The sequence below is a fragment of the Mobula hypostoma genome, chromosome 3 (genome assembly GCF_963921235.1).
Source record: "Mobula hypostoma chromosome 3, sMobHyp1.1, whole genome shotgun sequence".
NCBI classification, from domain to species: domain Eukaryota; kingdom Metazoa; phylum Chordata; class Chondrichthyes; order Myliobatiformes; family Myliobatidae; genus Mobula; species Mobula hypostoma.
In genome coordinates, this window is record NC_086099.1 from 147753657 (window position 1) to 147778970 (window position 25314).

Below are 25314 nucleotides of genomic sequence, written 5' to 3' on the forward strand. Positions count from 1 at the left end.
ATGTGCCGTGAACGGTTGGGAGAAGCTGCAGCTAACAAGATGGCACAGGTTTCTCTTTCAGCTACCACAGTTTCACGGAGAATCGATGACATAGCGGAGGACATCGAAGCACAGCTGTTGGAACGGCTTAACGAGTCTGGTTTCACTACCCGAGTCAAAGAGGTTGCTTCTGAATGCCAGTCTACACACTGTGTCACACACAGGGAAATGCTGGCTAGCCGAAAAATGTCACCTGATCTTAACAGCGTATTGAGTGACGTTGTTGAAGTTATCAATCACATCAAAGCAAAAGCCCTTAACTCACATCTGTTCGAGCAGCTTTGTGAGGAAATGGAAGCAGAGCACAAACGCCTTCTCTTACACACTGAGGTCAGGTGGCTATCAAGGGGGAGAGCCCTGGTCAGTGTTTTTGAGTTAAGAGAGCAGCTACAGAGATTTCTTTCAGGAAAAAAGTCACCACTGGCAGCACACTTCAGTGATGAGGAGTGGATAGCAAAACTCGCTTATCTGTGTGACATCTTCAACCTGCTCAATGAGCTCAATTTGTCACTTCAGGGGAGAATGACAACTGTCTTCAAGTCGGCAGATAAAGTGTCTGCTTTCACAGCCAGACCGAAACTGTGGGGACGGCGAGTGGACAGGGGCATACTTAACATGTTCACAACATTAGCTGGGAATTTGGGAGAGACTGGGGCTCACAGCTGGTGCATGAACACCTATCTTCGCCGAATTCAAGCATTACTTCCCAACCGCAAATGACCCAAGACGTGCAAAGGAATGGGTCCGTGACCCATTTGTGAATGTCCCTGGTGAATCTTCCATATCAGCACGGGAAGCAGATCAACTCCTCGAGCTTGCAAATGACGGTGGGCTGAAAAGGATGTTTGACATAACATCTCTGCGAGCATTCTGGATCAAAGTCAAGGCTGAATATCCTGAGATAGCCACGAAAGCACTGAAAACGTTGTTTCCATTTCCAACATCATATTTCTGCGAAGTGGAGTTTTCTGCAATGAATACAACGAAAACTAAATTGCGGAATAGACTGGACATAAGGAACCCCCTTATGACTTATAATTGACTTATCAATATATTCATGCGAGGAAAATATGCGCTGTATGTTTAATATTAAATTTGTTAGATAAACCCTTTTACAAACAAAATTGAGTGTATTAGCCACTGATAAGTGACTTATAGTTGACTTATCACCTATATTCCGGTTGTGATTAGCACCCCCTCCCCCCTGGCCGGTCCACAAGTATATTGTCAATATTAAACCGGTCCACGGGTTGGGGACCCCTGATATATGAAACAATGACATGATATTTGCTTTTAACAGTAGATGATTTATAAACATCAGTTATCAACAATTTTCACTTTGTTTTCATTTTTGTTGTACTTTATGCAATGTCCAAGCATTATTAGTGAGTTTCCAATGAGCATAAAAGAGAAAACCACTTTTGGAATGAAGTATTCCTTAAAATAATTCTTTAATGTAAAAGGTGATGTTCAAAATGAACTTCCAAAAATTATGGTTGAAACAATGCCTTTTTTTTGGTCTTAACTAATTTTTTCCTCTGCACATACCTAAAAAAGCTTTTCTATCCTCCCTTATATTCTTGGCTGGCTTACCTTCGTACCTCATCTTTTCCCCCCTATTGCCTTTTTAGTTATCTTCTATTGCTCCTTAAAGGTCTCCCAATCCTCTGGCTTCCCACTCATCCTTGCTATGTTATACTTCCTCTCTTTTATTTTTATACTGTCCTTGACTTCCATTGTCATCCACAGTCGCCCCTTACTCTCCTTAGAATCTTTCTTCTTCTTTAGAATGAACTGATCCTGCACCTTCTGTATTATTCCCAGAAATACCTGCCATTGTTGCTCCACTGTCATCCCTGCTAGGGTATCTTTCCAGTCAACTTTGTCAAATACAGGAGGAACTTAGCTAGTCAGTTAGTATCTGTGAAGGGTAATAAACACAGACAGGCCTTTCAGCTGCTGTAACACTTCACCTCCAAGTCTGTTGAGGTCACGTATTATTTCCAATGCTTTGCTGCAGCCTCTTCTACATCAGTGAGACCTGATGCAGATTGCAGGACTGCTTTGTCAAGCACATTCACTCCGTAAGCCACAAAAAAGACAGGATCGCCTGGTGGCTACCCATTTCAATATGACTACATATTCCCATTCTGATATGTTGGTCCATAGCCTTCTCTACTGCAATTAAGTGGCCAGATTCAGGTTGGAGGAGCAACATCTTATATTCCACCTGAGTAGCCTTGGACATGATGGTGTAAACATCAATTTCTCTAAATTCCAGTAATTTCTTCTCCATCCATCCTTTACGTCTTCCACCTATCCCCTCCCAGCTTCTTACCTCATTCCTGTCCCCATGAACTCACTGCCCCCTCACCGCCAGCTTGTACTCCTTCCCTCCTCACCTGGTTCATATTCTGACTTCCTCTGCCTTCTTTTCCAGTCCTGATGAAGAGTACTGGCCTGAAGCTTATTCTCCTCCATAAATGCTGCCTGACTTCTGAGTTCTTCCAGCAGTTTGTGTGTGCTATGAACTAACTATAGTCCCTCTCTGAGGGGAATTAAGGGTTATGGGGAAAAGGCAGGTAGATGGAGATGAGTCCAAGGCCAGATCAGCTTTGATCTTATTAAATGGCAGAGCAGGCTCGATGGGCCAGATGGCCTGCTTCTGTTCCTGTTTCTTATGTTCTTACGTTCTCACAGACATTTTGCCTCATTTTAATAAGCGAGGCTGTTTCTGCATCTAGTCCAACCTGGCACTCATTATTCAGGGTTTTCCACAATTTTGAGCTCCCACACAAACGTCCACGAGAAGTTCAAAATCAGAGCGCAATCAGCAAACTGCTGTCGCACCTGGCTGCAACCTTCGGTTTTCCCTTACAGAATGCATGCTTTTAATTTATGTTACTCATTGAAGCTCTAGCCATTGACCATTGACCTTCCAAATAATTAAAAGACTAAAGTGAGAGCCTTGATATAACTTGATGTAATGGTAATTCCAACATGCAGGAATGCAAGAGGAGATGAGGAGTAGTGGACACACGCCACTCTGCCATTGGGCACAGGTCTGCTCATCATTGACAGCATCTACGGGAAGTGGCACCCTATCGTCAACATCCCAACTTACTGCTGCATCAGTCAGGATCAGTGAAAAGCCTGAGCTCCCACACCATCAGGTTCAAGAACAGATACATTTCTACAATCATCAGTTCTTGAACAGACCTGTGCAACCCTAATCCTATGGAAAAGAGTACAGTCAATGTTTCGGGCGAGACCCTTCAGCAGGAACCTACCTATTTCCCTCTCTCGCCTTACCTCCTTACTTGTCCATCACCTCCATCTGGTGCTCCTTCCCCTTTCCTTTCTTCCACGGTCTTCAGTTCTCTCCTATCAGATTCCCCCTTCACAGTCCTTTATCTCTTTCATCAATTGACTTCCTAGCTCTTCACTTCACCCCTCACCCTCTCCTCATATCACCTATCACCTAGTACCTTCTACTTCTTCCAGCTGAAGGGTTTTGGCCCAAAACATCGACTGGATTGTACATTCCATAGATGCTTCTTGGCCTGCTGAGTTTCTCCAGCATGTTGAGTGTGTTGCTTGGATTCCCAGCATCTGCAGATTTTCTCTTGTTTGCAACGCTGATCCTACCCCAAAAGTAGAACACTATGTACCTCTTGCCCTGCCACACTACCATGGCTTTCTTTTCAGATAGTTTTTTTTCTCTCTGCACTGATGCTTTGCTTGGCACCATCTTCAGTTAGTTCACCGCCAGGTATAATTTATGTGTTATTATATTCTGTGTGTTGTATGAATCCCTATGCCTGTGATTAAAGATAGATTGAAGATTTGCTTTATGTTTCTCATGTACATCGAAATGTTCAGTGACATGTGCCATTTGCATCAACAACCAACGCAGTCCGAGGTATCCTGGGGGCAGCCCACAAGTGTTGCCATGCTTCTGCCATCAACATAGGATGTCTACAACTTACAAACCGTAATCCACACAACTTTTTGAAGTGTAGGAGGAAAATGGACCTTCCATGAGGTCACAGGGCGAATGTATAAACTCCTTACAGACAGCAGCAGGAATTGAACACCAATCTTTCTTACAGCTGACGGTATTACACTAACTACTACGCTATTATGCCACCTACACAAGTAAGGTTTCACTTCACTATACCTCACTGTGTTTGTGCATATGATAATATGCGTCAGACGGAGGAAACAGATGAGGTCCTCCGAGACTGCTTTGAATCGGTAGACTAGTCAGTATTCAAGGACTCGGCAGCTAACCTCGAAGAGTATGCCTCAGCTGTCACGGACTTTATTTGGAAATGCACGGAGGACTGTGTGTCTCGCAAGATGATCCGGGTATTCCCTAACCGGAAACCTTGGATGAATTATGAGGTCAAGTCCCTTTTAAAGGCTAGAGCTGCGGCTTTTACGTCTGGGGATACCAGTCGCTACATGGAATCCAGGTGTGAACTCCGGAAAGCCATTAAGGGTGCCAAGAGGCAATATTGAGCAAAACTGGAAGCCCAGGCTAACCAGAGGGATGCCAGTAGACTATGGCAGGGTCTAAATGAGATCACTGGGCGCAAAGAAAAGGCTGGGAATATCAATAACTGTGGTGTTTCTCTTCCTGACGAACTTAACGTATTCTACGCAAGATTCGAACAGAAGAGGAGCATCCCGCTCCCTCTGGATGAACCGGACCTGGTGGCATCGAGATTCATCGTCACCGAGGAGGACATTTGAAGGGCCTTCCTGAAGATAAATCCAAGGAAGGCAACGGGCCCAGATGGCGTCCCGGGACGGGTTCTCCGGGCCTGTGCAAGCGAGCTAGCTGGAGTGTTTGCTGACATCTTCAACTGCTCCTTGCTTCAGTCTAAGATCCCCTCGTGTTTTAAGAAGGCAACGATAATCTCAGTGCCGAAGAAGAGCAAGGTGGCATGCCTGAATGACTATCGACCTGTGGCTCTGACATCAATTGCTATGAAGTACTTCGAGAGATTGGTTATGGCACACATCAACCACAGCCTACCGGTCAACCTCGACGCTTTGCAATTCGCCTTAGTTAAGATCACAGTGAATGGTGGTGCTGGCTCAAAGGGCCGAATGGCCTACTCTTGCACCTATTGTCTATTGTCTGTTGCCTATTGTATGATGTGTATGTTGTTCATGATTTCCAGCAACTGCAGAATCTTTATCCTTAGTTTATATATTCTTAATTGATTGAGTTTATTTAAGCATTTTTGAGGTTTTTTTTCTTAGAGTTTTCATGTTTTAATATGTTTAGTTTCAGAACAAGTTTAATTGTTTTCCAATAGTTTTAAAAAATGTTGTGTTTCATAAACTTTGACTTCAGAAAAAATGTTTTCAAATTGCTTGATAGCGAGAGTTGTTCTGGCATCATGGGTGAAAGGCTATGTTATTGCACAAGGTCTTGCCTTTGAGAACTAGATAGACTTGGGAGAGTAGGTTGATCCTGTTCAAACTACGCAAGACCAGCACTGAGCACACTCAGCTCACTGGTAAGCCTGGTGCTATTTTGTTTGTGAAAAGGTAGTCTGTTTTGTCATAACCAGTAGCCTGATATGTTTTTCCGTATTGAGAGGGTAAGGATATTAATATCACATGATTTGCAAGAATGAAGATCCAGATTCTATAAATTTCATGTTCTCTACTGCTCATTAGCTTGATCACATGGCCTTTTAAAAGACGTATTCCTTCCATTTCTGTTTCTCATCCCGTAGAGGTTTATTGTTTGTTGTTCCTGGCTGCAGGTAAATGCTTCATTATTTTGTCAACAAGGCCAGCTTCACCTGTGGATGTTGCATCACAAACTTGCTCAGTCTTGCCTTGATCTGCCGCTTGCATGTGTTCACATCTGGCAGGATCCATCCAGTTGGAATCCTGGCATTCTGTCCTCATCCAGGGTCTAGTGTCGGGTATATAGTGACTGACCCCAGGCTTCACTGGAAAATAGTCTTTCAATGGTAAATCTCTGATTATGGATTTGCAATGAAAAAAATAACGAACTAAAAGAGAAGTATGCAAAGTGAAGTACATACTTGCTATAATTTATGGACTTCTTAGAGAAGACAAGTGGAAACAGAGATCACAGCACATTATTTGCTTTCCTTTCAAAATCAGAGGAATTTTAAATTCATTTTCATACCAGCTCTAATTGCCATTCACTATTCTGTCTATCAGATTGCAAATCTATGCAATGCATTTTAAAGGCAGTTTTATTATTAATCAAACAGTTTAATTCACAAACAGGAAGAATAACAGCTCTTTTGTGAAGCAGAGGCTTTTTTTACTCTTTCATTCACGTAGGATAGCATATCCTGCTCTTCATTCAACATCAATTGTAAACTTTGATCTATGATTACACATGCAGGGTGCTAGTTTTAGGTTGAACAACCCAGATGTTTATTAGAAAAGACAGATAATTTAGCAACACGCAGCTGGTGCACAGCTAATAGCTCTATTAAAGAGCAGGTAAGCTGGTAATTTCTATCAAATTTAGTGTCTTATTACTGAGAGTATAAAATACTTAAAATGAAAATAATACCCTTCAAATTGTCATTAATAAAGATTTACATAAATATATCAAGAATTATTCATTCCAAATAGCATTCAGCAGGGTGATTTATTACAGGAATTTATGAAGCTATTTTATATTCACAGGGACTCTTAAAATATTAACTTTCTTCTAACTGAATGGTTCAGCTTCAGCAGCACAAATTAGAACATTTGCTACCTTGAGCTCACTTTGTCATTTAATAAGGTTACAGCCGATCTTCATCTCAATGCAAACCTCAACCTTCCCAGTGCATCCAAAAATCTATCAAACCTGATTTTTAATAAACTTAGCCACAGCTCTTTTATCATCCTTAGGAAAACCTAACCATGCTCTTTCTTTCAACTCTGGAGGAAGTAACTTGGGTTTCTCCTCGTCTCTGAAATGTCCACTGATCCTTTGTTACCATTCCTCAGAGGATACTGCAATATCCCTAATGTAAAGAGATCAGAATTATGCATTTTACTCCAGGTGTGATCTCGCCAAAGCAGTAATAACTTGCAGTTAGTCTTTTTTATACTTTAGTTCTTATTCTCCAGTTCCCTTGCAATTAACTGTAGCACACCATTTGCTTTCTAATTTAATATTAGATATGTACAATAATATTGACATTTCTATGATTTAATAACATAAAAACTTTTCTGAGTGCTCAAATTTCACAATCCTCACTTTTAAAGTGTATTATGCTTTTCTATTCTTCTTACCTCCGTCCAATTTATTTGAATTTTCATCAAGTTTTTGACCTATATTGCATTATAACTATTTTATCTTAATGACATGTGAGGTTGGCCAGACTAAGTCTTTATTCCTTGGAATGCCAGAGAATGGGTGAGGCTTCATAGGAAAGTTTAAAATTATGAGAGGCATAGTAGCAGACTTCCATTTTTTTATTGCGTTTGCATATTTATTTTTTGAGATACAGCGTGGAATAGGTTGTTCCAGCCCTTCGAGCCATGCTGCCCAGCAATTCCCCTAGTTAATCCATGGGATAATTTACAATGACCAATTAACTTACCAACTGGTATGTCTTTGAACTGTGGGAGGAAACCGGAGCACCCAAAGGAAACTCACGTGGTCACGAGGAGAATGTACAAACTCCTTAGAAGCAGTGGTGGGAATTGAACCCCGATATCCGGTATGTAAAGCATTGTGCTAACCACTACAGTACCATGCTGCCACTCTGGTTCAAGAGCCCAATTATGGTTGATGGTAATAACTGTTCCTGAATGTGGGAGTGTGGGTTTTGAGGTTCCTATACCTCCTTTCTGGTGGCAGCAGTGAGGAGAGAGTATGTCATGAATGGTAGGGTCCTTGATGATGGATGCTGCTTTCCTGCAACTGCACTCCTTGTAAATATGCTCAATGGTGGGGGGTTACCTGTGACAGACTGGGCTGTATCCACTAATTTTATAGTTTTTTTTCCATTCAGGGGCATTGGTATTCCCATACCAGGCCGTAATCAAATCATCTCTCACTTTCCTTATTTCTTCAGGAAATCCACAAAATTGAAGCCATCTATACTTCTGTAAATCTCACAGTAAATCTCTTTGCACCCTCTCTCTTGTTTTATATTCTTCCTAAAGCATGGTATCCAAGAGGTCACAATGCTCCAAATGAAATTGGAAAAGAGGTTATAGATGTTCTTTCTCCTGCCCCATGCATCCAATTACAAAATCTCTTTGCCTGCTGCCTTCAATCCAGAACCACGGTTGAGAGTGGTGACTATATGTACAATTGGGAATGCATTGCAACAGGTTGTTGCTTTAGTAACTTTGCTGACATTGGGAGATGTGACTGGGTAGCTGCAGACTGAACAAAAGTGATGGTGTTAAATAGGGCTGTGATCAAGTCTGATCAACACAAGGGCAAGGGCTAGGCCAGTTGAAAGTGAATAGTGACATTGTGTGTGTGTGTGTGTTTGATTAATTTGCATATACATCATTATTAATCATTGTCCTTATGTTGGACTTATTTAAGCTATTCATCTTTTTAAAGTTAAAGAAATATTTTACTTAAATATTTCAAAGCGTATGAACAAACAGTGCAAGGCTATTAATGCGTTCAATGTAAATTCCAAGGGTCAAAGGAATATTATTGCTGCAATGGTATCAAAGTAAATACAGTCAATGTTGAACAGTAAGCTCACTTTGACTAGTAACTTGCTCAGTTTTAAATAAATGTGTCCAGTTTTAGGACTGCAGATGGAATGCAATGTAGGCAGATAATTTTTAAACATGGAGCATTTTCTCTTTTATCTCACAGAGAATTATGCCGAGCCTTGCATCAACTGAGAATTATGATGAATTTATAACTGAGCCTCCAACTGTGGAAACTGCTCAAAATTTGATAAAGCAGAAGATAATGGATGCACAGTTTAAGTGTTATGAAAAAATGGCCAGGGATACTCCATATAATAAACCAGGTAACTGATACCATGCTAAAATAACTGTACTTTTGTTAACATGGTTACTTAAATAATATTAAGTAATAAGCTACACTTTCTGACATCACAGGCTTATATTGCAATAGAACCTGGGACGGATGGTTATGCTGGGATGATACACCAGCAGGAACGTTAAGCATACAAAATTGTCCAAATCACTTCAATGATTTTGATGAAACTGGTAAGAGACTTATTTCTTCACAAAATTTCTGCACTGCATAGGAATTCTACTTCTGTTCTTCTAGGCTAGTTTACAGAAATATTTTGTGTCTCAAACATGATCTTACATCCCTCTCTCTCTGAAACTTTCAATAAGAACAAAACTTGAACCAATAGACAGATATTACACCCATATTTCCATTTCAGTCATGATTTTATGAAGTGAAGATTGAGCTAATGTTTGTTTTCCATCAAGCAGACTGAAAATTTTCAGTGGTTATTCTGAAAACATCAGTAAACTGTACACTAACTTCTCTTCCCTGCACTTCAGTGTCTTTGTTAAAATGTTTCCTGCAAGGAATGAGATTGATATCCAGGCACTGAGTCATAATCTAAGAGGAAATGTTTGACTGGCCTGATGGAGTAAGGTCCAGATTTGGCCATTAACATAAAGGTCAATGCAGAGTCCTTCAGCGGTAATTTTGACTGGTTATAAAGGATTCTAATTTCCATCTCCCTTCCCTGTGTCAATGCGATTGGTATGGAAAGATAGGTAAGTTTGCTCATTGGAATAAAAGAGGAGGATGTTTATATTAAGTGAATTAAATAATTTGAAAGGAAATTGCTTCACTGAATGGAGGGAGAGGCAAAAAGAAGCCATATCCCTGACATAAGAGGAGATAGCCAGAGAATTTCTCAGCACACAGATATAAGTTTGAAAATGCTGCTATAAACTGAGCAAAAAGGGATTGTGAAGCAATATTTTTGTTTGAATGGAAGAGTAAGACTTAACAACTTAAATGTTTTTTGAGAAATTGATGGCTAAGATGTATTTCATACAACTTGGAAGAAGAATTTAATAAAACAAATTGTTCCTATCCAATTTTGATCCAAATGCAACACAATTAATTACTACCAATAAATCAGTCTCTTGGACCCTCTACTCGCACTTGGTCAGCAGTAATGTATTCATTGCTTCACCAAGTTACATTGTCTGGTGCCACAGCCTAAAGAATCAATCTCATATCCTTCATGACTCTCCTTTCCCTGTCTGAAAAATGTTCTGTCCAACCTTACAATAGAAAACAGTGTTGGAACTCCCTGGTCCTCCAATATCAGGCTGATTTACAAACACAGACAGCTTGCCTCACTGCTATTTCTATTATCCTGCACTATCCAATTCCATTTGGCACCTGTGACCACAACTTTCAGCTTTGGATTTTCCTCCTAACCTTTCTTACCCATCTGTGATCCTCTCCTTTGTTAGTCCAACCCTTTAATCAAGATTTTTACAGTTACACTAGCTTTTGCTCATGATTGATTCTCGTATGAGTACAGTTCTGTGAGACAACTTGCACCTTCTTATCTTTTAATGGTGCATTATAAGTGACAGTGTTTGTAGAAGTTTTATTAATGCACACAGAAGAGTCTTCCACTCTCTCTCTCAAGGAAACGTAGAATGTATTTACAGAAGTTGCTAAAGACAACATGAAAGGTAAATAAGGTGGTTAAGATTACACACAAGGTATTTGTCTTTATTGACATAATGTAGAATGTAACAGCAGGGTGATCTTGCTACAACTGTACAAAATCTCCACTGAACCACATCTAGAGTTAATGCAATAGGGAAAGGTTTTGAGAATTTTCAAGGATGTTTCCAGAATTGAAGAAGTATAGCTGGAAGGAAAAAAATGACTTCAGTTTCCGTTCTGAAAGAGAATGAGGGGAGATTTAATTCACCCCTAGACAGTATAAACAGAAGTGACCTATTCATCATGGCAGAGGGGTTGCTAACTAGCTAATTGGTGGAAGTATGGAAGTGGAAATTAGTGGGAAAAAAATTCAATGACTGGTACAGGATTGCAATTGAATGAGTGGTGGAGGTGGTTGAGATAAAAACTCTCCCCTCAATTAAGGGATACTTGGATTAAGTATTTGAAGGATAATAATCTGAAGAATTTTGGATTCGGGTCTGGAAAGTAAGGTTATCCTAAAGTTCACTTTCAGACAAATATGACCGTGATGGACCAAATTGCCTCCTTTTGCATCATAACATTATATGATTGTATGTTCCTCTCTTGTGCAAAATTCCAGTCTGAGCACACATTTGGTATTTGGATGTAGGTCTTACTGAAGGAGAGCCGGATCTGACCATGTAAATTTGCTATATTTTTAAATGAATGAAGTGTGATTCATCTATGACCTAAATTACGGTAAAAAATTAGAATTGCATAATATTACAATTTAACTCTTCTGGGAGTTAAACATATCTAGGAACAGGAGCGCATGAATAATTCATACATAGATTTTATGTTTGTTTATGTTAATTAGGTCAATGATCTCCCTCTCCCTCTCCCAGATAGACACACACACACACACACACACACACACACACACACACACTCTCTCTCTCCCTCCCTCTCTCTCTCTCGCTCTCTCGCACATACCCTCTCCCACACACACTTTCTCACACTGCCTCTACTGCTGAAATACTAATGAAGTTGTACTTGTTTCATAAGGGCGGGATGTCACAGTGGCCCCCCACTTCAATTTGACTTGCCATTCTCATTCTAATGGCATGGTGGTGTATGGCTTTCTCTGCTGCCACAATGAAGCCGTAGGAGCCACACCTCATACTCCAATTTTACCACCTCCAACCTGATGGCATGAACATCAATTTTTCTAACTTCTGATAAATTCTTCCCATTTCCCCTTCTCTCCTTTTCCATTCCCCATTTTTGTCATCATCTTGTGCATATAATATTTCAGTAATATTGTAAAGTAAATAATTTATTAAATAATCATTTCAGTAATTTATTATGGGCTATATGTAAAAGTATGTGAACTGCATATAAAATGACACTACCAACTCATACATGTGTGCCTCACTTCAAGTAAAATCAAAGTTAGACTTACATTCTGGACTCCACATGTTTTCCTTCCAATTAGTTTTTATGTTTTGGAGATATAAAACGTAACACTGGCAATGAGTAAGTGTTAGACGAAGCCGAGACAACTACTTATCTGTTGAATTGCAGCAAAATGTTTGAGCTAAGAAAAAAGCAGTGCAACATGTGTTTCTTCAGAAAAAGAGACAGGCGATCAAGTGAAAAAAGCTGGCAGAAAATGGACAAGTTCACGGGTTCATCAATAATGAGTACAGGATGATAATAATCATAAAAACAACAGAAATGGCTGGCTACTGGAGAAAAATTGACAAGTTTGATTACACAATAGATAACTGAATTTTGTATATTGAGCAAACTAAGCAGTATTTTACAGTAAATTAAATAGTCAATGAGAAACATGTGCCAATTTTGCTGAGTGCATTAGGTTTAAACCAGAATCAGGTTTATTATCACTGGCATGTGACGTGAAATTTGTTAACTTAGCAGCAGCAGTTCAATGCATATATAATGTAGAAGAAAATAAATAAATAAATAAATCTTATTATTCAGTATACTTTATACAGTATATGTATATTGAATAAATTAAAAATCATGCAAAAACAGAAATACTATATATTAAAAAGAGTGAGGTAGTGTCCAAGGGTTCAATGTCCATTTAGGAATTGAATTGCAGAGTGGAAGAAGCTGTTCCTGAATTGCTGAGTGTGTGCCTTCAGGCTTCTGAACCTCTTACCTGATGGTAACAGTGAGGAAAGGGCATGCCCTGGGTACTGGAGGTCTTTAATAATGGATGCTGCCTTTCTGAGGCACCGCTCCCTGAAGATGTCCTGGGTACTTTGTAGACTAGTACCCAAGATGGAACTGACTAAATTCACAACCCTCTGCAGCTTCTTTCAGTTGTGTGCAGTATCCCTCCCCATACCAGACAGTGATGCGCCTGTTAGAATGCTCTCCACGGTACATCTATAGAAGTTTTTGATTGTATTTGTTGACATACCAAATCTCTTCAAACTCCTAATAAAGTATTGCTGCTGTCTTGCCTCCTTTATAAATGCATTGATATGTTGGGACCAGGTTAGATCGTCAGAGATCTCGACACCCAGGAACCTGAAACTGCTCACTCTCTCCACTTCTGATCCCTCTAAGAAGATTGGTATGTGTTGCTTTGTCTTTCCCTTCTGGAAGTCCACAATCAGCTCTTTCATCTTACTGACGTTGAATGCCAGGTTGTTGCTGCAGCACCATTCCACTAGTTGGCAAATCTCACTTCTGTATGCCCTCTTGTCACTACTTGAGATTCTACCAACAATGGTTGTATCATCAGCAAATTTATAGATGGTATTTGAGCTTTGCCTAGCCACACAGTCATGGGTATATAGAGAGTAGAGCAGTGGGCGAGGAGGATATGTTATCACCAATCCACACAGATTGTGGTCTTCTGGTTTAGAAGTCGAGGATCCAATTGCAGAGGGAGGTACAGAGACTCAGATTCCGCAACTTCTCAATCAGGACTGTGGGAATGATGGTATTAAATGCTAAGCTATAAGGCACACAGTTTGCTTAGAAGTTTGTCTGCTCAACCAAACCAGCTGAAGTTAGCTTTGCTGATATCATGAAAGTAATGCAGGAACATTTAGAACCAAAACCATTGTTGATTGCAAAATGCTTTACGTTTCATATGCAGAATCAAAAGGAAGGGGAGTCCACTTCACCATACGTGGTTGAATTGCAGAAGTTGTCTGTGCATTATCAGTTCGGTTATTGGCTTAACAATGTATTGAGAGACCGTTTAGTTCATGGAATCTTTCAAGAAATCATTCAAAAGCAGCTCCTAACTGAAGCACAACTTACATTTAAAAGAGTAGTTGAAATTGCTGTATCATTGGAAACAGCAGAGAGAGATGCCAATGAGTTGCAGTCAGGAATGAAATTGAGTGTAAACAAAATTGCAATGTCTAAACTGAAGCTGGGCTGGCTGAACAAATGGTGCTACAGTTGAGGCAGGAGTTCACATGCACCAGACTAATAAGGGCTTAAAGGCGATACTTGCAGAAAATGCAACAAAGTAGGACATGAGCAAAGAACATGTTGGGCAAACAAAAATAAATGAACTGCACAGGGAAGAGAAAAAGCTAAAAAGTCAAGCTGCAGTTTCAGAATGAGCACTAATCCTCGTGCTGTTGATGAAATACCTGATAATGAAGAGAGTAACACAGGACTGAATAGCCTTTAGATTTTATTGTGAAAACTAACAATAGACAAGGAAAAAATAAACAAGAATAAATCTGCAGATGTTAGAAATCCAAGTGGCATTTTTTTCTCCATTCCTAATGAAAGAGTTTCAGCCCAAAATATCAATTATTTACTCATTTCCATAGATGCTGCCTGATCTGCTGAGTTCCTCCAGTATTTTGTGTGTGTTGGTTGAATAGACAAGCAATATGGCTTACACCAGAAATTAATGGTAAATTAATTAATATGGAATTGGATACTGGCTCAGCTGTTTTAGTCATTCCACAAAGTGAGTTTAAATGACATTTTAAAGATATTGAACTGAAGCCTGCAGATATCCAATTAAGAACTTATACTGGAGAAGAGATAACTCCTGTGGGAATGACATTTGTAGCAGTGAGATACAATAGCCAACAAACCACATATGTGGTTAAAACGGGAGGGCTAGCTTATGGGGATGTGACAACTACAACTTGATTGGAGATCCATCCAGCTGATTCATGCCACACACCCTTCAAGAGAGTCAACTGAAAGCAAATTAAGGTACTGGATGATGCCCACAGCAGTGTTCAGGGATGGCATTCAAAAACTCAAACATATCAAGGGTAACATAGTGCTAAGTGAAAGTGGCTCCTCCAAGCCCGTCTAGTTCCTCATACCAACTGAGATAAGTAGTCAGTGAGATAGATCGCATGGAGGTCGAAGGAATTTTTTCCAACATTGAATGGAGCCCACGGATATTGCCAATGATCTCAGTAGCCAAGAAGAATTGGTCTGTCAGGGTCTGTGGTGATTTTAAGGTCACCATCAATCCAGTACTAAAAGTAAATCAATATCCACTGCCTAGGATAGAAAAACGCAAAAACCTGACGATGGGTCTCGGCCTGAAACGTCGACTGCACTTCTTCCTAGAGATACTGCCTGGCTTGCTGCGTTCACCAGCAACTTTTATGTGTGTTGCCTAGGATAGAAGATTTCTTTGCAAATCTTTCTGGATGGAAACTCTAGCCAAAGTGGACTTAGCTGAGGTCTACATACAGATAGTCACGGAGAAAGTATTCCTCACCATAAACACTCACAAAGGGCTTTATCACTAAAACAGGCTTATTTTTGTAGTAGCATCTACACCTGCACTCTAGCAGAAAGCCACACAATAGGCCCAGGCACTCAGTGTTACCTAGATGACATCATTCATTACCAGTAAGGAAGACGAGGAACATTTCCAAAATCTCATGACAGTATGCTAAGAAAATTTAAGAAGTAGTGAATGTCCCAAGGCCAAAGAACATTTCATGGCTGTGGTCCTTCTCAGGATTTGTCAATTATTATAACAGGTTCCTGCCAAACCTGTGCTCCACTCCTTGAAATCATCACGACAGATCAGGAAGAAATGGCAATGGACAAAGCAGTATGAGATGGCTTACCAAAAGGCTAAAGAAATGGTGATGTCAGAAAGTGTACTCACACATCATAATTCTTGTCATCCAGTGAAACTTTCCTGTGACGCTTCACTGTATGATACATAGATTTCAACTGCTCTTTTAACTGTGATTTGTGCTTCTTTTAAGAGCTGTTTTTGAATGCTTTCTTGTAAGATTCCACAAATTAAACAATCTCTCAGGGCATCATTAACCCATCATTAAACTGACGATGCTCAGAAAATCTCTTCCATTCAGCCACGTAAGCTGAAATGTACTCACTTTCCTTTTGATTCTAATTATGAAATCTAAAGTGTTCTGAAGTCAACAATTCTAAATGTTACTGTATTATGTTCACAATATCAGCAAAACTCATTTCAGCTGGTTTGGTTGAAGCAGTTAAATTTCTAAGCAAACTGTATGCTTTTCTACCTATTGCACTCAGTAACACTTGCACTCGCTTTTCATTGGCTATTTCAATTGTTTCAAAGTCATGCTCAATTCATTCAGTATACACCACCAGTTATCTGCTGTGCAATCGACCACGTCTATCTTTCTGATGTAGCCAGCTATTTCAGCTTTTTCAAAATTTATTATTAGCATTCACTATTTATGAACCCGTGGCTATTGCTTGCTAATTTTGTCTATATCTGACATTAAAAAATTGAATATCTCTCTCCCCTTTGGCAAAAAAAGGTGCTGTTCTTTTTTAATCATACAATCCTTTCCCCTTTCAAAGAAAAATGTACTGCACATTTTTTTAAAATTCGTCCATCTGAATAAAATTTTGCTGTGCTTCAACAGGTGGGTAGTTGTCTCCAGTTTGTTTTCAAACGTCCTCATCACCATTGTTATGTTTTATAACTACAGAAACTAACTGAAAGAAAAACACAGGAGTTGGGACATGTTTTGTCTACTTAGTTTTTTTTTAGTGAGATGCTGACATATAACGTGGTTGTGTAATGATGTATGCCATCCACGTGCTTCATACATGTAATGCATAATGAATTACGTAAACAAACAAAGAATGCTTAATCAAACAACATATTTACAATATTGCACAAATATTAATGAAAAATTGAATATGCTACAGACTCTATCTGAGATTATTAAAGAATGAAATTTTGCAGGCTCTTGCTACAATTTTCCAATCCTCCTTTTACAGTAGGGATCGGAGATGGGGCAGAGGATTAGAGGATTTCAAAAACTGAATCACAGTTTAAAATAGAGAAAGAAAAAAAAAATGATAATATGTCAGGCAGCTGAACATAGATGGTTGGTTGATGTTGAAACTGAGATATTTATCTTTTGACAATCAGTACCAAACATGAATGCATTGCTCAGTAGTTGTCTCTGCTTTCACACTTACATTCTGGTCTAGTAACTTCAATAACTTAACAGTGACCTGACAGAATAATAAATACCAGCCCTGTAGCATTAAATTAGAAGACAATCCAGATGCAATCAACTCCACTTGATAAAAAATTCTGTTAAATATTCCAATTACTCCCAATCTGTTGTGTATTTGAAGTGCTTAATTCAAATTATTAGTTAATTCTTTTTCTTTTATGCTAAACCAACCTCAACTCGTCAGATGTGGCTTGTGTAGTCTCATTTGACTTAGCTGTTTGTAAAAGTAAGCAATTATTGAAACAATTTTTTATCTTCCCACAAGAACAAGCTACAAAGTACTGTGATGAAAATGGGAACTGGTTTATACATCCTGAAACCAATCGAACTTGGTCCAACTATACGTTTTGTAATAAATATACAGACTATAAACTAAAGGTCAGTATCACTTGTTCATCCTCCATGCGTCTGAAATGTTTGATGTGTCATACTGCAGTTCTCTTTTGGTCGGGGGGGGGGAACACTGGGGCTCTGTGAGTGTGTAGGAGTTAAGACGTCTGCTAGGACATGCATGATCTGCATAGCAAAACAGAGAAACATAGAGAAAAGGAGTAGGAAAAGCCTGTTTATCCCTACGGGCTTGTTCTGTTGTACAGTACAATCATGGCTGATCCTCTATCTCAATACCACTTTTTTGCATTACCGGCATGCCCTTTGCATCCAGAAATTTTAGCTGTCATCTTAAAAATTAAAGCTCAAAGTATAGATGAAATTTATTATTAAAGAATGTATGTATTATTTTTTATTTAAGTGAACAATAGCCAGATCAGAGATGCTGATCAAGTCAACCGGTTCCCAAAGAGAACTCTGAAAGGCCAATCAGATGGTTCACTGCTGCTCAGCGATAGAACACAAAAAAATCATGTGTACAATTAAGAAACATTAAAGAATAGTAGAAATACTGGAGTCATGATGATCATGATGAAGTCTGCTGGAGAGAGACATTTATACACATGCGTCCTCCATAATTCAAAGAGATTGAAGAATAAGGTTACAGGGTGACAAAACGTGGCAGGAGCACTTGGAACTAAAAACTAATCCCTACCAGGAGAAAACAGCACCTGTTCTTTCCTCACTGTTCTCCTGCAGTTTAAGGACTATATCTTGAGACTGATTTTCTTGCAGGCATTTAAAGGAAAATAAATAAATACAATAGAATTTATGAAAAATTGTCTGTAAACAAAGACGAATAAACAACAAATGTGTAAAAGAAGAAACATTGTGCAAGTAAATTTCTCACTGCTGCCATCTGGAAGGAGGGGCAAGAGCCTTAAGTCCCACACCACCAGGTTCAGGAGACAGTTATTCAGTTATTACCTTTCAACCATCAGTACCTTGAACCAGAGTAGTTAATTTTCCTCACTTCAATTCTAAACTGATTCCACAACTTTTGGACTCACTTTCAAGTACTCTACAACTCATGTTCTCAATATAATTAATTAATTGTTTATTATTATTTGTTTTTCTTCATTGATTCTATTGCATTCCTTTGTATCTACTGTGAATGTATGCAAGAAAATGAATCTCAGGATAGTATATGATGACACGTACGTAAGTGTGTACTTTAATAATAAATTTGCTTTGAACTTTGAACTTGCCCCCATTGCCCTCTGTGGTAGCAAATTCTACAGGTTCACTATCCACTGAGTGAAGAAATTTTTCCTGCCAGAGTTTTGAAAATTCCAATTGGATCCCCTTTCTTCCTTCTAAACTCTGGTGAATACAATTTTAATTGAGTTAATCTATCCTCATATGATTGTCCCTACATCCCAGAAGTCAGAGCACTTTGCCCATGCCAGAGGTGCACACAATACTCCAAGGATGATTTTACTAAAGCCAGTATGATTATTGTAAGGCATCCTTGTTCCTGTACCAAAATCCTCTTGCTAGGGCGGTTAACATGCCATTTTCTGTCTTAATTTCTTGTTTCAGCAACTTATTTGCTGTCAAGGACTGGAGCACAGGCACACCCACATCCCTTTATACCTGAAATCTTGAACATTCAAATAAAATGCCTCCGTTCCGCTTTTCCTGCTAAAACCAATAACTTCACATTTACATAAGTGATTGTGGCGATTCTTTGTGCACACTTTCAGACATTTTCCATTTACAAGGTTTTATGTAATTTATCGTTTCTCCTCAAATTGCACTTTGTTTTTTTTTTGCATTTATCTATGTTTCTCCATGCAATTACATCAACAGCAGAGAGGCTTTGTTAGGAAAGGTACAATTAAGAAGCACTACACCATTCAAGTACTTGGCCAAGGAGAGGGAAAAAAATAAAAATCCTCTCCAATAAGCTATATTCTACATTTGGTCATTTATTTCCTGTAGAGGCTGTACTTAAAGAGCCTTTTTTGACATTTATCTTCTATTTCTTTACGACGATTCCTCCAATAACACGAGGGGCAATATTAATCAGCCCCTTTGTTATCTCAGCTCCTTACTTTTGCAATGATTTTACTTTGGCATTAACAGCTTTGTTTATTTGACACATACACATAGCATAAGGTATGATTATTTTCCTCTTAACACAGAGATAAGCTAATGTTTTAACAAAACACAAGGCGATGTCAGAAGAAAAGATTAATCAAACTAAATATTGTAAGTGAAAGACGTCTGAAAGGGTAGACGAAGAACCTACCTGATCACTTATGTAATGATAAATTTGGGTAAATATTCCCGGCAGATCTCAAAAATATAGAGCATTTTATCAATCATACAATTAGTCGTTTTATCTTTTAAGATGTATTGCGTCAGCCAGATTCTATTTATTCAAAATTTCATTCAACAATTACAGAAATGTTTTAGAATTGACCTTGATCATGGATTACATTATTATCCTTTTACCTTTGTAAGGAATGTATTCTTTGTCCTTACCAGATGGCACGAATCCTTTACTACATGGCTGTTGTGGGTCACATTCTGTCAATTATATCTTTACTGATTTCTCTGGCCATCTTCTTCTATTTCAAGTAAGTACAGTTTAATCTATTTTCATTCTCTGCTGGAAAGAGATTTTTTTTAGTCAGATTCTGCTGGTTATATTAAATAAATCATAAAAAGGTTATCAATTGATAATGATCTACTTAAACTGTAAAAGTTTCTGGGCTCATTTGGTGACATGCCAGTCATCTAATGTAGGCATAGTTAAAATGAAGGTGTTGCCTTGAAGTTTTGTTAGCTGGCCTGGGATAGGTCAGCAAATCGATTAGCTCCCCATGCACTGTTAGGGATGCCAACACATCTGAAAGATGACAAGAGCAGAGGAAACAGTGTCTTGCTTACAGTAAAAAACAAACTAAATCTCACATCTCTTGGCCTCTTTGTTTTTCTTTCAGTTTTTTTTACGTTTTGGAGTTACAAAACTTAAGATATTTTTTCTGGGTTGGTTACTGAACAGCTTGGCTTTACCTCTAGCAGAGAAACCAAAACATGAGCAAAGCTATCCGGACAAGAGAAAACCTGCAGAAGCTATCCAGACTTCTGATTACTGGGAAGAGCCCAGTTTCTCACAGAAAGCAGGCAGAGGGCTTTTTATTACTATTTCAAATTCAGTGAACTCTGAAATAGAAGGTCAACATAAATATACAAATGATGAAATAATCCAGGAATAGAGCCTTTTATAAAGATACATTCTATAATACTTGTCGCCTAAAATATATCCTAGAAGGAGGACATTTGGTCTACTATCCTGGGGTTAACTTCCTACACACATTCCCCAGTATATTCCCACATTTTTTTGCATGAAGTGCTCAATAGTTCCTTCTCAAAGTAACTGCTTGAAATGGATTCCATCTCTTATTGTGAATTCCAGAACATGACAATCCATAAAATGTTTTCCTCAAGGCATTACTTGTTCTTTTACAAGTGACTTAATGTTCTTTGATTCTGGGCTCCATTCCTTTCCACGGCCCCACTGGATCTCTCTCACCAAATCCCAATCTCTCAAATTGACAATCCATTACCAGTTCACCCCTTTTAATCAGCCCAATAACCCGTGGGATCTCTGCAATCTTCCAATTATGGCTCCCAAGGCCTTGTCCCCATTTGAGCTTGAGTCCTAAACTCTTTGAACTAAGTTCCTAAAACTCTCTGGCACTTCAGTTCCTTCTCATTCAGAGTTGGAATCAGAATCAGATCCATTATCACTGACTTGCGGCACATGACATGAAATTTGTTATTTTGTTATAGTAATAAACATACTATAAATTACTAAACAGTAATGAGGTACTGTTCATTCTTAAAACTCTGACTGATCATTTGGTAATCAGCTCTAAAATCTCTTAGTGTGGCTCAGCTGTATAAACAAAAGATGCAAACTAACCTGGAAAGAGATTCTGGCCAGGAGTGATAAACATGAGCACATTACATCAACTATGAGCCTCATTACATCCTGTTGCAGGAAGTACACCAATATTACCATTGTCCTTGGATGGAGTGTCAGACTGCACATCTGATGTGAAAGTGAGAAGAGGTGTGGCTTAGCATCAAGCACAAAAGGAATATCCGTCATCACTGCTTTAACTATATAATTAATTCAATGTCAGTCATTAAAAAAACTTTTCGTTTCTCTGTGGGATGACAGAGACTTTAAACATCAACAAAAAAAATTCAATGGAATCCTCTTGGCTTTCATTTTGTCAATGCTACAAAGTTAACTCTTTTCTGTTTATTAGTTGGCCAAAGACAACATAGAAATATGCCAAGGTAATCCACCGCATGGGTGAGGTACATTTAAATTTTATGTGAAGTTTCTGTTTATAATTATCCAATAAACAGTCATTTGCCAACAAATGGACGGAAACTTTGAAGTGAAATATGAAACCTGTAAATTTGAGGAAAGACACAAAATGTAACAGCACATCTGAAAAAATATGTACCAGTTCGTGCTGGGATCTTTTGTTAAATAATCAATGTGCAAGTTACTGTTTGCTGGATGTTTAATGTTCCATGGCAGTCTTTAAACATTAAACATTGCATGGACTTTTTTTTATGCTTGATTTATTTAATTGCTTCTGTATGCTTCAAGCAGAATTCTATACAAAGATATTGACATAAACTTTAAATGCAAAAGAACCTGACAATACAGAATAACAATAGGCAGCTTGTCATCCAGATTCCTCTTGAGATAGTTTCCTCCTCGAATAATGTAATGTGTAGAATTTGCCAACCTGAGGAATATTATCAGAATAAAAGTTTAAATTTCAAAATAAATTTATTATCAAAGTACATACTGTATACTGTATGTCACCATGTACAGCCCTGAAATTTGTTTTCTTGTGGGCATACTCAGTAAATCCAAGAACCAATAAAGAATCAATGAAAGACCACTCCCAAAAGGGTGGACAACCACCTGATGTGCAAAAGACACCAAACTGCAAATACAAAAGTGAAAATAATAAATAAATAAATAAATAAATAAACAAACAAACAAACAAACAAACAAACAAACAAACAATCAGTAAATATTGAGAACATGAGATGAAGAGTCCTTGAAAGTAAGTCAATAGGTTATGTGAACAGTTCAGTGATGAGACAAGTGAAGTTGAGTGAAGTTATCCTCACTGGTTCAACAGCCAGTTAAGGGGTAATAACTGTTCCTGAACCTGGTGGTTTGGGTCTTGAGGCTCCCGTACCTTCTTCCTGATGGCAGCAGTGAGAAGAGAGCATACCCTGGATGGTGTGGTTCCCTGATGATGGATGCTGCTTTCCAGTGACAACACTCCATGCAGATGTGCTCATTGGAAGAGGGGACTTTACCTATGGTGGACTGGCTGTATCTACTGCTTTTGAAAGGATTTTCTGTTGCAGGGAATTGGTGTTTCCAAACCAGGTTGTGATGCAGCCAGTCAATATACTCTCCACCACACATCCATAGAAATTTGTCAATTTTTTAGATATCGTACTGAATCTCACAAACTCCTAAGGAAATAGAGGTTCTGCCATGCTTTCTTCATTATGGCAATTATGTGCTGGAGCCAGGACAGATCCTTTGATATGATAACACTGAGGAATTTAACATTGCTGACCCACTCCACCTCTTATCTTCCAATGAGAACTGGCTCATGGACTTCTAGTTTCTTCCTTCTGAAGTCAATAGTCAGCTCCTTGGTCTTGCTGTGTTTGAATGAGAGGTTATTGTTGTGGCACCACACGGCCAAATTTTCAATCTCCCTCCTGTTGTTAACACACTTAAGTATCTCATTAGAGCTGTGCTTAGCCTTACAGTTATAAGCGTAAAGCAACTAGAGAAGGGGGCTAAGCACACAGCCTTGTGGTGCATCTGTGCTGATGGAGATTGTGGAGGAGATGCTGTTGTCCATCTGAACTTGACTGTGCTCTGTAAGTAAGGAAATCAAGGATTTGATTGCACAAGAAGGTATTAAGGCCAAGGTCTTGAAGCTTTTTGATTAGTTTGAAGGGGATGTTTGTACTGATTATCGAGCTGTACTTGAGAAAGAGCATCCTGATGTAAGCACCTTTGCTGTCCATGTGCTCTAGGGTTGAGTGAAGAGCCAACGAAATGGCATCCGCTGTGGAGCTATTGTGCAATAGGCAAATTGGAACTGATCCGATTTGCTTCTCAGGCAGGAGTTTATGCGTTTCATCACCAACCTCTCAAAATGCTTGTAACACACACAAAATGCTGGAGGAACTCAGCAGGTCAGGTCATATCTATGGAAAAAAGTATACTCGATGTTTCAGGCCAAAACCTTTTGGCAGGACTGGAACGAAAAAGATGAGGAGCAGGTTTAAAAGGTGGGGGGAGGGGAGGGAGAAACACAAGGTAATAGGTGAAACCAGGAAGGGGAGGAGCGAAGTAAGAAGCTGGAAAGTTGATTGGTGAAAGAGATACAGGGCCGGAGATGGGGGAATCTATTAGGAGAGGACAGAAGGCCAGGGAAGAAAGAAAAGGGGAGAGAGGCACCAGAGGGAGGTGATGGGCAGGCAAGGAGATAAGGTGAGAAATGGAAAAGGGGATGGGGAATGGTGAAGGGGAGGTGGGGGAGTACCAGAAGTTCAAGAAATCAAAATGCTTCTTCACTGTGGGTGTAAATGCTCTGGATGATAGTCATTGAGACAGGTTACCATGTTCATCATAGGTACCAATATGACTGAGACCTGTTTGAAGCAGTTGGGTACCTCAGACTACCGAAATGAGAGGTTAAACATCTCAGTGAACGTCCCCAAAAAGCTGGAGGAGCTCAGCAGGCCAGGCTGCACCTATGCAAAAGGGTCGACGTTTCAGACCGAGACCTTTCATCAGGACTGCGGTCGACTGTTTACTCTTTTCTATAGATGCTTCCTGGCCTGTTGAGTTCCTCTTGCATTTTGTGCGCGTTGCTTGGATTTCAAGCATCTGCAGGTTATCTCGTCTCAGTGAACACTCCAGACAATTGTTCAGCAAAGGTCTTTAGTATTTGGCCAGGTCCCCTATCTGGGCTGGATATTTTCCCTGGATTCACCCCCCTAAAGGACACTCTCATGTTGACCTCAGAGACTGAAGTCATAGGGTCATTGAGGGCTGTTAGAGTTTGTGATGGTTCCTCCATGTTTTGATGGTCAAAGCAAGCATAGAAAGCATCGGGCTCATCTGGGAGCGAGGCCCTGGAGTCACCTCTGTTACTTGGTTTCACTTTGTAAGGGGTAACAGCATAAAATAGCAAAAAGTACAAAAAATACTTTTTCATCTGTTAATTTTGCATCTGTTACTTCTAAAGGCTAAAACTTCAATGATGAACTCAATTGAAATAATCTGTTGAATGGCTAGAGTAAGAATTGCATCTATAATTAAATAGCAATATTATTGAAACTCCAGAAATAAAGTGGCTGTGAAGTTTTCTTAATTATCGCTGAAATTGTCCATGGCAACACAAAAGATTGAAGAATTTTATATGTAATTTTTCCCTAAATGTAATTAGAATTTCTACAGTCTTTAGTGCTGACTTAATAAACATTGATTTGGAACCTAATCTTACCCACAAAATTGGCCACACTGCCACATCAAGGTCACAAACAAAATGTGGTTTTACTGGTTGTGCCAATTTGCCGGTGTTTGAGATTTTAAAATTATATCGTAGGTACAAAGCACTGTTAAAAAAATATTTTGAC

At 39.1% G+C, this 25314-nt stretch overlaps 1 protein-coding gene across 4 annotated transcripts in view; it reads left to right on the top strand.

Moving 5' to 3' along the window:
* calcr (calcitonin receptor) overlaps nucleotides 1-25314 on the top strand; it is a 277766-nt gene that overhangs the window by 137300 nt on the left and 115152 nt on the right. For 3 of the 4 annotated variants that reach the window (XM_063042335.1, XM_063042333.1, XM_063042334.1), the window contains exons 3-6: nucleotides 8891-9050; nucleotides 9142-9252; nucleotides 17465-17577; nucleotides 20083-20174. In XM_063042335.1, coding sequence (XP_062898405.1) covers nucleotides 8891-9050; nucleotides 9142-9252; nucleotides 17465-17577; nucleotides 20083-20174 — 476 coding nt within the window. The remainder of the gene's footprint in view (nucleotides 1-8890; nucleotides 9051-9141; nucleotides 9253-17464; nucleotides 17578-20082; nucleotides 20175-25314) is intronic. The other variant, XM_063042336.1, reaches the window with a different exon arrangement.